The sequence below is a fragment of the Aethalodelphis obliquidens genome, unplaced genomic scaffold (genome assembly GCF_003676395.1).
Source record: "Aethalodelphis obliquidens isolate GAN/ISIS:26980383/991018 unplaced genomic scaffold, ASM367639v1 scaffold65, whole genome shotgun sequence".
Lineage (NCBI taxonomy): Eukaryota > Metazoa > Chordata > Mammalia > Artiodactyla > Delphinidae > Aethalodelphis > Aethalodelphis obliquidens.
Genome location: NW_020838009.1, coordinates 7,559,039 through 7,572,918, shown reverse-complemented (window position 1 = coordinate 7,572,918; position 13,880 = coordinate 7,559,039). Strand labels below are relative to the sequence as shown.

At 38.4% G+C, this 13,880-nt stretch overlaps 1 protein-coding gene and 1 pseudogene across 1 annotated transcript in view; one reads left to right on the top strand and one right to left on the bottom strand.

Moving 5' to 3' along the window:
* Nucleotides 1-13,880, top strand: part of ADAMTSL3 (ADAMTS like 3) — a 371,178-nt gene that overhangs the window by 181,048 nt on the left and 176,250 nt on the right. The window contains 2 exon segments of the mRNA XM_027089194.1: nt 6,306-6,380; nt 12,446-12,603. Coding sequence (XP_026944995.1) covers nt 6,306-6,380; nt 12,446-12,603 — 233 coding nt within the window.
* Nucleotides 2,210-3,299, bottom strand: LOC113610885 (transmembrane emp24 domain-containing protein 2 pseudogene; annotated as a pseudogene).

Genomic DNA, 13,880 nt, shown 5'->3' with positions numbered 1-13,880 from the left:
TCATGGTGTATGATCATTTTAAAGTGCTGCTGAATTTGGTTTGCCAGTATTTTATTGAGACTTGTTGCATCTATAATATGTTCATTAGGGATATTGGTCTACAGTAGTTTTTTTCTTCTTGAATTTTAAAGTAGTTATATCATTTACAAATAAGGTTTTTAAATTTTTTTGTTTCCAATATATATTCCTCTAAGTTATTTATTTTCTAATTACATTGACAAGGATAAGAATGTGGGGAAAAAAATGATGATGGTAATCTTTGTTTTGTTCCTGACTATGGTGGAAATAATTCTAAGGTTTCACCATTAAATCTGCTCATGGCTTCTGATTCTTTATTAAATTGAGGGTGTTTTTTTCTATCTCTGGCTTTGAAAGGAATCATTGTAATACATGCTGAATTTTGTTAGCTACTTTTTTTTTAAATTTTATTTATTTTTATATAGCAGGTTCTTATTAGTGTTAGCTACCTTTTTATATTCATTAAAATGATCATAATGTTTAACTCATTTGATCTGTTGATATAATCAGTTATATTAATAATTTTCCTAATGTTGACTCAATCATTCATTTTTATAATATGCTCTGTTGAGTCATGATGTATCATTCTTATGATAGAGTTCTGGAATTTACTTGTGTTATTTTATTATTTTTACATCCACAGTCATAGTTAAGATTTAGTTCACATATTGATTTATGTGATCTCTGTGTCTGATTTGGGTATCTGAGTTATTTTAGCTGTGTATCACTAGGAAACTTTCATTCTTCCTATATCTGCAGCTTACTTGTTTGCTTTAAGGGTTTGCAAACTCATCCAGCAAAACATTTGGGCCCTGGTTCTTTATTTTCTTCTTTCTCTCTTTTTCTTTTGTAAATAGTGTTTTTAGCTTTTTTAAATGGTATTTTAAAAGTAACTTATCAGTACATTTTCATTATAGAAAACTCAAAACGTGTAGAACTATGTTTCCCTTCACGCACTCCTAGAACTCTTTTCTTTTCTCAGAGGTAACAGCTGTCAATGGTTTGGTGAAAGAGAATGGAGACTTTTCTTTTTTAAGTATTGTTTATTTACTGGACCTGGGGCAGATTAGATACACAACCAATTTTAAATTTACATCTTTTAACTCCATTTTGAAGTGTTTTCACACACACATGCACACAAATTGGCATGCAACAGTTGTCCTAAGGTAAAACACAGTCACCTTAAACTGTTGCAAGTATTTTCACCCAAGGTTGAAAAATTGTTTATCCTGAACATGAAAATCTGTAACAAATTTAAATTAATTGTATAAAACTCGTTACTTGTAGTTTTCCCCTTGCAAAGATCCAAAAATAATGTACAAGTAGCTAATATACATCAGTCACAACATAATCCTGGATCATCCCCACACCAAAACTAGATGCTCCTTTAATTTTAAACCCATCATCAGAGGGTTTAAACCCTCTGATTTAAATTTAAATTTTAAACCCATCATCAGAGAAAGTCATTTCGTTTTATACAAAACAAAATTCACATGTGCCAAAAAAGAAAGACCCAAGAAAAACAGAAACAAACACCCTAGTACTGACAGTAATGTTCAGTGCACTAATTGAACAGTGGCCAAATGCCAGTGATCAAAAATAAAATAGTGGCTGTATATCACTGCAAAGGAATCCAAGAGGCTTTTAACCCTTTGGCATCAGAAATCCAAATTTTTCCAATTATGTGAATGCATACCTCCTCCGTGCCAAGAGTAGAGAAAGTGGATGAGCCAGCGTAGAAAGAAAGAGAACCACCATTCACTGCAACACCCAGAGAATTGGCTTTAATAGACACTTCTTACAAGGTTAGGCAGAAACCAAAAAATGGTTATTAGCTGCTTGTATCAACAATTTTAAGTGGAGGCGATTGAGTTCTGAGGTTCAAAGTAAAACTTTAAAGGGGAAAAAGGTTGTTGGTTTAAGTCTTATCTTTAAAGCAAAAGCAAGATAGACAAAGTATAAAAGTACCAACCAGGTAGCATCCTCTAAGTCACAGAGCTGTGCCATTAGGCTGGACAAAAAATGTCAAGGTTCAGATTGTTGTTTCTCATAAGGACTGAACAAAGTGAATCTTTAATGACTTGAACTGCAGGATAAGAGATCCCAAGAATGCAGTCATTTTAGTAAAGTGCTATCAGTAAAGTACTATCCTGAACAAGCTGCATTTTATGAAAACAAAAGGAAAGAAGATATCATAAGGACTATGCACCTATATGCCACTTACAGTGTTTGAGTTCTGGAAGGACCTGCATAATGGAGGAAGAATTCAAATATGAAATCATGCCAATCACATGTCAAATTTCTCTATAACTTTCCTAAAAAAGTGTTTTCCCCCAATATCTGTTAATCGCAAAGAAACAGAAGCTGTGAGTGTACAGTTTAGAAAATAAAAACATAGAAACTAATGACATTATTATGACCAAGACGTTTGGTAAATAGTGAATTATGAGTTTGGGATCATCAGCAAAAGGCTTTTTAAACAACCCTCCGGACTTCAAGAAATCTCTTCAGATAGTAAATCTGTCCCAGTGTCATGGCAATTAGAACAAGAGCTTCCAAGAAGGGCCAAAGGACCACTCTGCTGTTTGTGCTGTCATTGACTGCTCTGTGTACTCTCTCCCGAACTTCCATGTATTCCTGTTCATGCTTTACAGCTGTCATCGCCACTGCAAGCTCGTTAATCATTTCTTCTAGCTTGCTCTGGTGAGCTTCTCTTTCCATATCTTGTTGTCTGGGGGCCTCCCCAATATCAATGGTGAACATCACTATCTTCGGGGTCATGGTGGACATCCTACTGCTAAAACAAAACTTATATGTTCCCTCCATGTGAGCAGCAAATGTGTATTTCCCCCTGGACTCCCAGTCTCCTGTATAAATTCCTTTATTATCAGGCCCTGTAATCTCCACGTCAACGTCCAGGAAGCCGCCCTCAGCCACCTCGAAGATGAGACCCATCTTGGTGCCCGAGGTGACCCGCTCGAAGAAGCACTCCTCAGCACGCGCATCGATGCTGACGGAGTAGCCCGAGGCCGTGGCCAGGAGGGCGGCCCGGAGCACCTGCAGCTCAGCGAGCGTCACCACGGTGGGGCTGGGGCCGAAGCCAGGACCGGGACTGCGGGCCTCCAGAGCCGCCGTCGCTGCCGCCACCACTGTTGTCTCAGCTGCCGCCACCTCCGAGACTTACTGTTTAGTGGGCTCAGGCTTTCAGTTTTGCAAAATGAAGAAAGTTCTGGAGATAGGTTGTGATAATCTGTCTTACCCCATCCCCTGGCAAGATCCATTCTACTTTCTGTCTCTATGAACTTGACATACCTCATATAAGTGGAATCATACAGTATTTATCCTTTTGTGACTGACTTATTTCACTTAGCATAATGTCTTTGTGGTTCATCTACGTTACACAGCATGTGTCAGAATTGCCTTACTTTTTAAGGCAGAATAATATTCCCTTGTGTGTATTTACCGCGTGATAGATTTCCACTCATCTGTGTGTGGATGGACACTTGGGTTGCTTCCACCTTTGGCTGTTGTGAATAAAGGTGCTATGAATATGGGTGTACAAATATCTGACTCCCTGCTTTCAGTTCTTTTGGGTATACCCAGAAGTGGAATTGCTGAATCATATAGTACTTTTATATTTAATATTTTGAGGAACTGTTTTCCACCGTGGTTGAACCATTATTTTGTATTTCCTTCAGCTGTTCACAAGGGTTCCAATTTCTTCACATCCTGACCAACACTTGTTATTTTATCTTATTTTTTAAATAGGGCCAGCCTAATGAGTGTGAAGTGGTATCTCCTTGTGGTTTTGATTTGCATTTCCCTAATGATTAGTGACGTTGAGCATGTTTTTATGTGCTTACTGGCATTTGTATATCCTCTTTGGAAAAAAAAGTCGATTCAAGTCCTTTGCCCATTTTTAAATCGGGTTCCTTTTTGTTGTCATTGTTTTTGAGTTGTAGGAATTTTTTTTTTTTTTTTTTTGCGGTACGCGGGCCTCTCACTGTTGTGGCCTCTCCCGTTGCGCAGCATGGGCTCCAGACGCGCAGGCTCATCGGCCATGACTCACGGGCCCAGCCACTCCGCAACATGTGGGATCTTCCCAGACCGGGGCACGAACCCGTGGCCCCTGCATCGGCAGGCAGACTCTCAACCACTGCGCCACCAGGGAAGCCCTGTAGGAATTCTTTATATGTTCTGGATATTAACCAGAACATATCTGATATGTGATTTACAAATATTTTCTCCCATTCCATGTGCTTCCTTTTCACTGTATTGATAGTACCCTTTGATATGCAAAAGTTTAATTTTGATGTAGTCCAATTTATTTATTTTTTTCATTTGTTGCCTATACTTTTGAAGTCATATTCAAGAAATCATTGTCCATATAATTGTTTTTTAACTTTCTTTTTTCATTAATCAATATATATGTTGGCAGTATTTCCACATCAAGTAATGTGGCTTCCACCAGTCAGAATGGCCATCATCAAAAAAATCTACAAACAATAAATGCTGGAGCTGGTGTGGAGAAAAGGGAACCCTCGTACACTGTTGGTAGGAATGTAAATTGATACAGCCACTATGGAGAATAGTATGGACGTTCCTTAAAAAACTAAAAATAGAATTACCACATGACCTAGAAATCCCACTACTGGGCATACACCCTGAGAAACCATAATTCAAAAAGAGTCATGCACCACAATGTTCACTGCAGCTCTGTTTACAATAGCCAGGACATGGAAGCAACCTAAGTGTCCATCGACAGTTGAATGGATAAAGAAGATGTGACACATATATATAATGGAATATTACTCAGCCATAAAAAGAAACAAAATTGAGTTATATGTAGTGAGGTGGATGGACCTAGAGTCTGTCATACAGAGTGAAGTAAATCAGGAAGAGAAAAATACTGTATGCTAGCACATACATATGGAATCTAAAAAAAAAAAAATGGTTCTGAAGAACCTAGGGGCAAGACAGGAATAAAGACGTAGATGTAGAGACTTGAGGACATGGGGAGGGGGAAGGGTAAGCTGGGATGAAGTGAGAGGGTGGCATGGACATATATACACTACCAAATGTAAAATAGATAGCTAGTGGGAAGCAGCCGCATAGCACAGGGAGATCAGCTCGGTGCTTTGCGACCATCTAGGGGGTGGGATAGGGAGGATGGGAGCAAGATGCAAGAGGGAGGAGATATGGGGATATGTGTATATGTATAGCTGATTCACTGTGTTATAAAGCAGAAACTAACACACATTGTAAAGCAATTATACTCCAATAAAGATGTTAAAAAAATGTGGCTTCTTATCATTACTTTTATCAGTTGTAGCGTATTCCTTAGTATGGATATACTATTGTTTATTTAACCCCTCCCCAAATGGTGGCTATTTAAGTAGTGTTCATTGCGCTTTTTTTTAATGTATGTATGTTAAAAACAAACAGAAAATCCAGAAAGGATATTTCTCAAAGTGTTAGAAGTGGTGATCTCTGGAAATAGTTTCATTTTGTCTGGTATGCTTTTATGCATTTTCTAATTTTCAGTAATAAATAGGTATTTTTATTTAATAAAACTTATGAACAAGTCAACAAACATAGTGACATCCTTTGATCCAACAGTTTCACCCCAGAGGCTCTCAAAACAAATGGTTCTCTGTAAGTTAAACAAACAAAACACAACATCTGCTTGAAGTAATTCATATTGTTGATAATGTACTAATATCATTTAATAATACACTTAATGATCAAATAGGGGACTGGGGGATAGAATTTCATATGCCCTTAGATTATTATGTGCCAATGAAAATTAATTTCAAAATGTGTAATGGCATGAAGGAAAAGTTGACAGGGACCAGGATTTCCACTAGGTAATTATCTAGGCCAGGCATTATGGAAATTTTTTGGTGCAGGACCAGATAGTAAATATATTAGGCTTTGTGAGCCATATTGTCTTTGTTGCAAATACTCACCTCTGCCTTTGTAGGGCAAAAGCAGCCTCAGATGAATGGGTATGACCTGAGGGCCCTAGTTTGTGGACTCACTCAGTTAGACCAGTGCATTTATTTAAACTTTTCTTGAATGTTTTTTAAAAATGTATTTAAATGAAATTATGTGATTAGTATTAATATTCCTTATACACAGTAGCTGCTTTCCACAGATTTCTTGACTGAAGATGGAAATGAAATATAGTTAAGAACACTTGACAGATGCTCCCAGTTTTGAGTTGCTTATTTGGATGGCCCTTTAGTGCACAAGTTTCATTACATTTGTCTTGTGTTCTTTCTTAGGGGAAGAAAATGTAATTGCTGTTCCTTTGGGAAGTCGAAGTGTGAGAATTACAGTGAAAGGACCTGCACATCTCTGTAAGTAGAATTTAATCTTAACATGTTTTTCTTTCCTGAAAATTTATTTAGCCAAAAACATATATATATTTCTTTGTGTTAACAGGTAGGTAGATGAACTTCTACCAGTCTGAAATAGTCTATATCACTAGGGAATGATCTATGACCCTGAATTTTTTAGTTCTCATGCCCTAGTGGGAAATTAATCTCCTCATGGGAGAGGAAATCAAGTTATATGTGAAATAAACTATTTTTTGTGTGGAGAGTAAACTAGGAGTCTAGAGTCTTCTGGAGATCTTAGCAGTTTGGGATAAAAAATAACAAAACGAAATTTAAAACACAGAGCTGTATCAGTGAATATAGCTGACAAGTACATGCTCCGTTGCCAGCATATCACAACCTCAGGTCTAGGGGGCACTGAAAGTAAACACTGGTTTCCCAGAATACTAAGAGTCTGAAACAATAGAGGATTGAAATTGTATTGTTTCTTTGGCCAAAGTGACATGGCATCTTTCTGTCTTAGCTTTTCTGGGCTCTTAGGACCCAAAGGAACTAGAAATACCAAAGTTTGTCTGCTTCTCTCCCAAGGTTTCCTGTGGCCATAGGCAGGGCTTTCTTTGTCTTTTTTCCCAGGAAAATGAGTTTTTGTCAAGACTGAGCCCCTGGCCTTGAAGAAGCTTAACTGTGTTCAGCTCTATCTTTCTGTAAAAAGTACGAAACACTATTTGTAACTGTTCTAAAGCCACACAAATCAAGATCTACCGGATTAAAAGGTGACATAGTTTGCCATTTTTTTTCTGAGCCACCATCTTAGATTTTCAAATCGTAAAAATTTCTCAGGGACACAAGCATTTTTGGTAGCTTTTAAATGTGTTTGTCCATGTGTGTTATATGTGTTTGTATATTGTGGCTGCAGTACCGATAGTCTAACCAGAAATGTCCTTTGAGAAAAGTTTATATCAAAATGTTTAAGGTCACCAAGGGTATAGATTAACATCTTGGAAAAAGAAAGAAATTCTTTAGTAAATTATGACCTAAATTAGGGAAGCAAGAGAATATCTTTAGGACAATGAGGTGGACAATTATTGGAAAGTCTTTTTCAACCCTTACTTTATTATATGAATTATGACTAAAAGAATGTGACTGATGTATTTAACTAAAATATTGAAGTGTTTATAGCCATATAATGGTCAGTTCACTCAAGGCTTTCTCTACAATGAAGCATCAGAATATTTTTTAGGCTTCTTTTTAAAATGGCTTAAGGCCCACAGCTCTTGATAAGAGTAGATCTTCATCCTTGTAAATGCAAACTTGATGTTTGAGAACAGGTGAAAATCATTTAGATCCCAATTTTGTGAATCATTGTGAGTGATCACATTGTAAGATAGCATCCTGGATTCAAAACTGTGAAGCGCTGAACATTCATAGCAGCATAGTTCATAATAGCCATAACGTAAAAACAGCCCAGATGTCCATTAACTGATGAATAAATAAAATGGGCATGTGTGGAATCGTATTTGGCTCTAACAAAGAGTGAAGTACTGACACATGCTACAATAGACATGATCCTTGAAAACATTATGCTCAGTGAAAGAAGCCAGTCACAAAAGGCCACATATTTTATGATTGTCTTTATATAAAGTGTCCAGAGTAAAGCAGATCTAAGGAGATAGAAAGTAGATTGGTGGTTGCCTAGGGCTGGGGTGAGTTGGGTTGGTGGCAGGTCTGGGGTTGTTAATGGATATGGGGTTTCTTTGGGGGGGTGGCAGAAATGTTCTAAACTTAGATTGTGATGATGGTTTCCCAGTTCTGTGAAGCCATGAAACTACATTTTAAATGGGTGCATTTTATGGCATATCAAAAAGATGTTTTAAAAAAATTTTAAAAATTGCAGTGACTGGGCCTGATTTTCTCGTGATACTACAGACAGTTCTTTAACATTCAGCTCTAAAAAGAGTTTTATAAGCTCTAAAAACAGAATAAGTACACAGTAAACAGGTTAGGTAAAGATGAATACTTTGAGGTAGAATATTCATTTACATACCAATGTGTTCTGGCATATTAAACATAACTTTGTACTCAAGACCGGCATGGTTCCATGGACAGAGCTCAACTATATTTCCATTTCTCCAAAGGTGACAGATCTGTTGCTTGGATTATATCTCCTTCTGAACAATCTCAAAATTGGCTCTAGAAGTGTTTCTGAAAGTTACCCTTCTCTGCCAGTGAATAGAATGAACTGGCTTCATTTACAAAGGATTTAGTTACCATTTCTGAACACCTGAATATAGAAGCGGCTCTATTTTCTTGATGTATACAAGTGTTTTCTTAATTTTTTATTCAAAGATATATTCCTGAAATGAAGCTCACTTTGCAGTAATAAATCGTTCTTTTTAAGATCCGTATATGCACCCTCCAAAAGGCTGCATCGTTAAGAACTGAGAACACCCAGCAGCGTACTGTTAGTCTCTTTGCTGTGGAATGGAATTTAATTACAGAATTTCCATCTTGCATATCGCCTAGAGGTGTTTAAATACTGAATTTCTAGTCCTTTCGCAAGCTTGGCTTCAGCATTATATCAAGCACACAGCTCCAGATTTCCCTAAAATTTCAAAAATGGAAACAATAAGAGGGTTCCTGCAAAAGAGATTTTATTGTAGCAAAACTTCAGCATTAAATGTGTTTTGACTAGCACTAAACTCAAGAAGCCAAGATGCCATAAACTGAAAACCTCCATTATCAATTGTAAGAATTGGGATTTTTTTGGTCCCCTAAGTGTGGTCTGATGACCATATGTAGAGATGTATTAATATAAGCATGAACCCTGAACATAATGACTAATCAGAGGAAATGAATACTGAATAAAGTATGCATACACTATAATATACAGCTCGAAGCATAAGTTTGATGTGTTTATAACCAAGTCAACTGTGCTAAATGCTCATTACATGTTTACCTAACAATACTTTTGTGGCCTTCTTAGAATTTAAGGAGACCTCTTGGGATGATTAGCATGACCCTGTCTCTTTCGAAAGAAGCCTGGACGGATACTTGTCAGGGCAAGCCCTTCAACTAGAAGCAGTTAGCAGCGTTCATCATTTTTCTAGTCATTTCTTTTAAAAATAACAAGTGTGGATCAAAATATTTAAAGGTACCATGGTAGACTTGAGTTGTAAAGGTTTGGGGATTTAAGAGGGTCTTGATTTCTGATCCTGTTTTTTTTTTGTATGTGATTTTATTTATTCTCACAACAACACTAACTTCATTTTTCAGATTAAGCAACAAAGATGAGGGGATTTCCAATATGTTTCTTTGTTGAGCCAGCTAATAAATGCCAAAGCTTGTTTGTATCATTTCTTTTTATATTCCGCATATAAGCGAAATCATACGATGTTTCTCTTTTATCTATTCGAGGATACAGATCATCTCTTTCTTGGCTCCTTGCCACCTCCATCATTTTAAGCCTGAAGAGGAGAAAAAAGGCAGCAATGGGTAGCAGGAAAGGAGGCTCTTACCCTCTGCCTTTCACAGTGGTGGGGCTGTTTATAGATTTCCTGGGGTCTCCACTCAGCAGTCTGTCTTGCTGTAGAAACCGCAGAGGGTCTGTGGAAGCTCTGAGAATTGAAGGGCTGTGTGTGCGGCTCTCATGAGCTGTGAATTGCACATCACAACACAGGGCTGCAGTACACACATGGGGTGCTAGACACTAATAAAAACTTAAAAAACGTATCCGTAAGTCAACACATCATCTGAATTGTTGATTTTCAAAAACTCCTTTTCTGCCAATTTAAGAGGCACAGGCACTGAGGAGAAGCAAGTTTACCACCGATAAAAATGACAGCTTTTGAAGAGCAACACTGACCTCCACTTCACTGTGAATTCATCACAGGGGCTTTGTTAATCCAAACTATCAGAATCGTTTGCATCCATAAACTATAAAAAGTTGGCTTCATCAAATCACTTCCCTTGTCTTTATTGACCACCCACTTCTGACTCAAGTTACACAGTTGAGGTCAGAGCACCTGCTTTTGACCTCCTATGTAGGCAGCCAGGGTTTGGGACCCAGAGAGTGGGAAGCCTTTTGAAATAATTGATATAAAGATATTTTATGAGAATCGGAGAAGAGTGGTTTGGGTACTTCACATGCACTTGAAAACTGGTTTTGCTCCTGTGTCCTCACATCCTTGCCACGAAAGATCTTGGACACCTTTGACGTAATAGAATAGACTCAACGTCAGAAAACAAAACATCAAAACCAAACTAACAGGTTTAAAAGATGGATGTCACCCTGGTCTTCCCTTCCCCCCAGATGGCACTTCCAGATTCTGACAGCCGCTGCCGTAGCTCTGCAGCCGGATGAAACTTGGAGAGCTTTGATCCAGAACGTTAGCGCAGTGGTAGAACAGTCACAGCCATCGAATCCATTGCACTCTATTTGAATTGAATCAAGTCACTGCAGGCTAAGTCTCGGTCTAGAAGCAGTGTTTTGCATGCCTTCTTCTTTGCGAGGATGGATTTTGTCCAGCTTCATGTTGTGTTTTGATATTACCCAAATGCTCATGATTTTCCCTCCTTTACTTTTAGAGGGCTAATTCATCCCTCCTACCATCTCCTACCATCTCCAGTTTCCCGTCTCATTTTTACTGACAGTTCACTTTCTAACCCTCTGGTTTATATCTTTATTGGAACTAGGCAGTGAATTTAATCTCACACTTTCCAAAAATCTACTGCGGTCATGGAGATCAGGGCCAAAGTGGTAGGGGTTTTGTGTGCCTGAGAGGACCCAGCATGATTCTTTGACTGCTAATGACTCCTGCAGATCAAGGAGCTCATGTCCAGCCTTTGAATTTTCCCAGAAAAGTTCCCAGCCTGCCTGTCAGGGATAATCAGGGTTGTCTCCTGATGCCTGTTATGCAATCTGACCAGGGCGCTTGAATTCCTGCAGCTGCTCCGGTGGCAGAGGGAAATCGGCAAAGGAACACCACCGAAGCACAGCACGTGTGGATCGCAGCCTCATAAAATCTAGATCATTTTGTTGTGTTTTTATCAGCTTTTTAAGCTTGAGATGGAATGGAGTTCTGGTTCTGTTGTGTCCTTTGTTCGAGATGGTTAAAGAACCATTGAGTACCAGTGAGTCAAGTGTAGGTGTCTGAGGAGCAGAGGACCTGGGAGATTGCCTGCTCTGACTCCTCGTTTTAGAAATGAGGCAATGAAAACCCAAGGCAGTGAGTTAGGAATAGATCTGGAGCCAGAAATGCAGGTGGACCAGGTCCACTAAGAATGGTGACATTTACAAAATGAAAGAAAAAAAAAGAGAAGGGAAAGAAAGAAATCACTGAAATAAGGTAGAAGTGTTATTTTGGTTAAACCGTCGGCATTGTTCTGTAAGAGATCTAAAAGCACTACTGTTCTTTTAAAAGCTAATGTGAATAAAGAGGTGACACATGAGAGAGATCTTTGTGGTGATGGAATAGTTCTGTATTTTGGTTGTGGTCACATGTGACAAAATGGCATAGGACTCTATGCACACATTGTACCAATGTCCATTTCTTGGTTTTGATATTGTATTATAGTTGGGTAAGATGTAACCATTCCATTGGGTAAAACTGGTTGAAAGGTACACACGACCTCTTTACTGTTCTTGCAACTTCCTGTGAATCTACAATTACTTCAAAATAAAAAAAAAAATTTTTAAGCAAATTTAGAATTTATTGTGGTTTTGTCTAAATAAAAGTCTAGGCTTACTATCTGAATGGGTGAGAAAATGAGTAACATCGCTTTATTTTAAGTAATAGCTACATCATGAAAAAATACAAAGAAAGAGATGTTTTCTTCTTCCCCTTATTACAGAAATGACTCCAAAGAGTTGGGTAGACCTCACTGGACCTAGCACTCCTGTTTGCTTCTTTTTATAGATAACTAAGAAGCTTATATATTTATTCTACCAATTTGGATCAATGTTTGTAAACTGAGTGGATGTATTGATATTGTGTTGATATCAGATGCTATTACTTGTAGTAAAATATCTTTTGGAATAAAATGCTTTTAAGATATTCTCTCATTGAAACTTTACTTTTAAATTTTAGTCATTGAATCAAAAACACTTCAAGGAAGCAAAGGAGAGCACAGCTTTAACAGCCCTGGAGCCTTTGTTGTAGAAAACACAACAGTTGAATTTCAGAGGGGCTCCGAGAGGCAAGCCTTTAAGATTCCAGGACCTCTGATGGCTGATTTCATCTTCAAGGTAGGATGCGCCCCTTCATAAATGTCATGCATCTGGGGCCCCGCACATCTTGAATTTTAAAAAGAACACGTTTGTTTAGTAGGCAGCCAGTGACTGTTTTTATACAGGGCATGTGTCATTAATATTTTTTACCTTGACAGTCAGTTCTTAAAAACTGTTCATCTCTCTAAAGTAGTTTCTGTTCCCCAACCCCAATAGTTAAAAAACAAGCTTCACTTTTATAGGGGAATGATTGTTTTTGCATGTATATAACCTCTAGTTGCTGTGTTCAGTTTTAAACCTCCAGATGGATTTCAGTGAAAATGGTCAGTGGTTAAATGCTCCGTGTCTTAAACCACGACTGTGCTATTGCTGTCCTTGCAAAGGGGAGCAGAGAAGACAGAGGCCCCCTTCCTTGACCCCCTTTCCTGTTTCCTCAGCAATGTCTCATAATGAGCCCTTGTCCGGACACCTGTCACGAGGTCCCCTCACAAGAATTATTCTTCCCTTGTAACCACGACTCTGTGTTTCCTCTCTTGGGTACATCGGGGGCATCTTCCTTCACTCAGAGGATATGAAATGTAGTGGCCAATATATTTCCAAGGTGACACAATCTGAAATTCTTCTGATAAAACTATAAATACCTAAGACGTGCAAAAAAGGGCATTTCAGTGGATGGTTTTGCCCTATCCCTTTTTGGAAACTTCAGGATGGAAAGGGAAGAAAGAAAAGAGCTCTAATTGCCAGGGATTTCTTTACCTGTGAAAAGACCCAGTGCCTTCAAAAGAACTGTCTGTGTTCCACATTAATTTGTCAAAGAGTGTTTCATTGAGACATCGGTTGTGCCAGCAGAGAAATACCTTTGGAATTAGATGAGAGTTGCAAACTGACGTCCTGTTGGCCTACGGTGTGACCAGCCAAGGGTCGGTCTGGGTGGAGTTGTTGTTTTGAATCTTTGGGTTTTAAATAGTCAACCTTGAAAAAAATCAAGAGATTATAATATTAAAATACCACCATTTTTACCTGCGTCTTTTTAAAAATGGGAAGATCTGACAACTAGCTTGCATGTTGCCATAGCGATAATTGGCTGCCGCTGGGTAACAGCAGCCTTTTCATTAGGGCACATGTCCTCATTTGCCAGGGTCCACACCAGGCCCTGATGTGCTCCTGACATTGAAGGTGTAAGTGTCAGTTGCCGTTCGTAGACGTTTAAGTTGCCATTCCTGGACATGACTTGCCATTCCTAGACATTGAAATGACTTCTGTGTCAGACCCTTGAAGTGTCAACCCAATGTAAT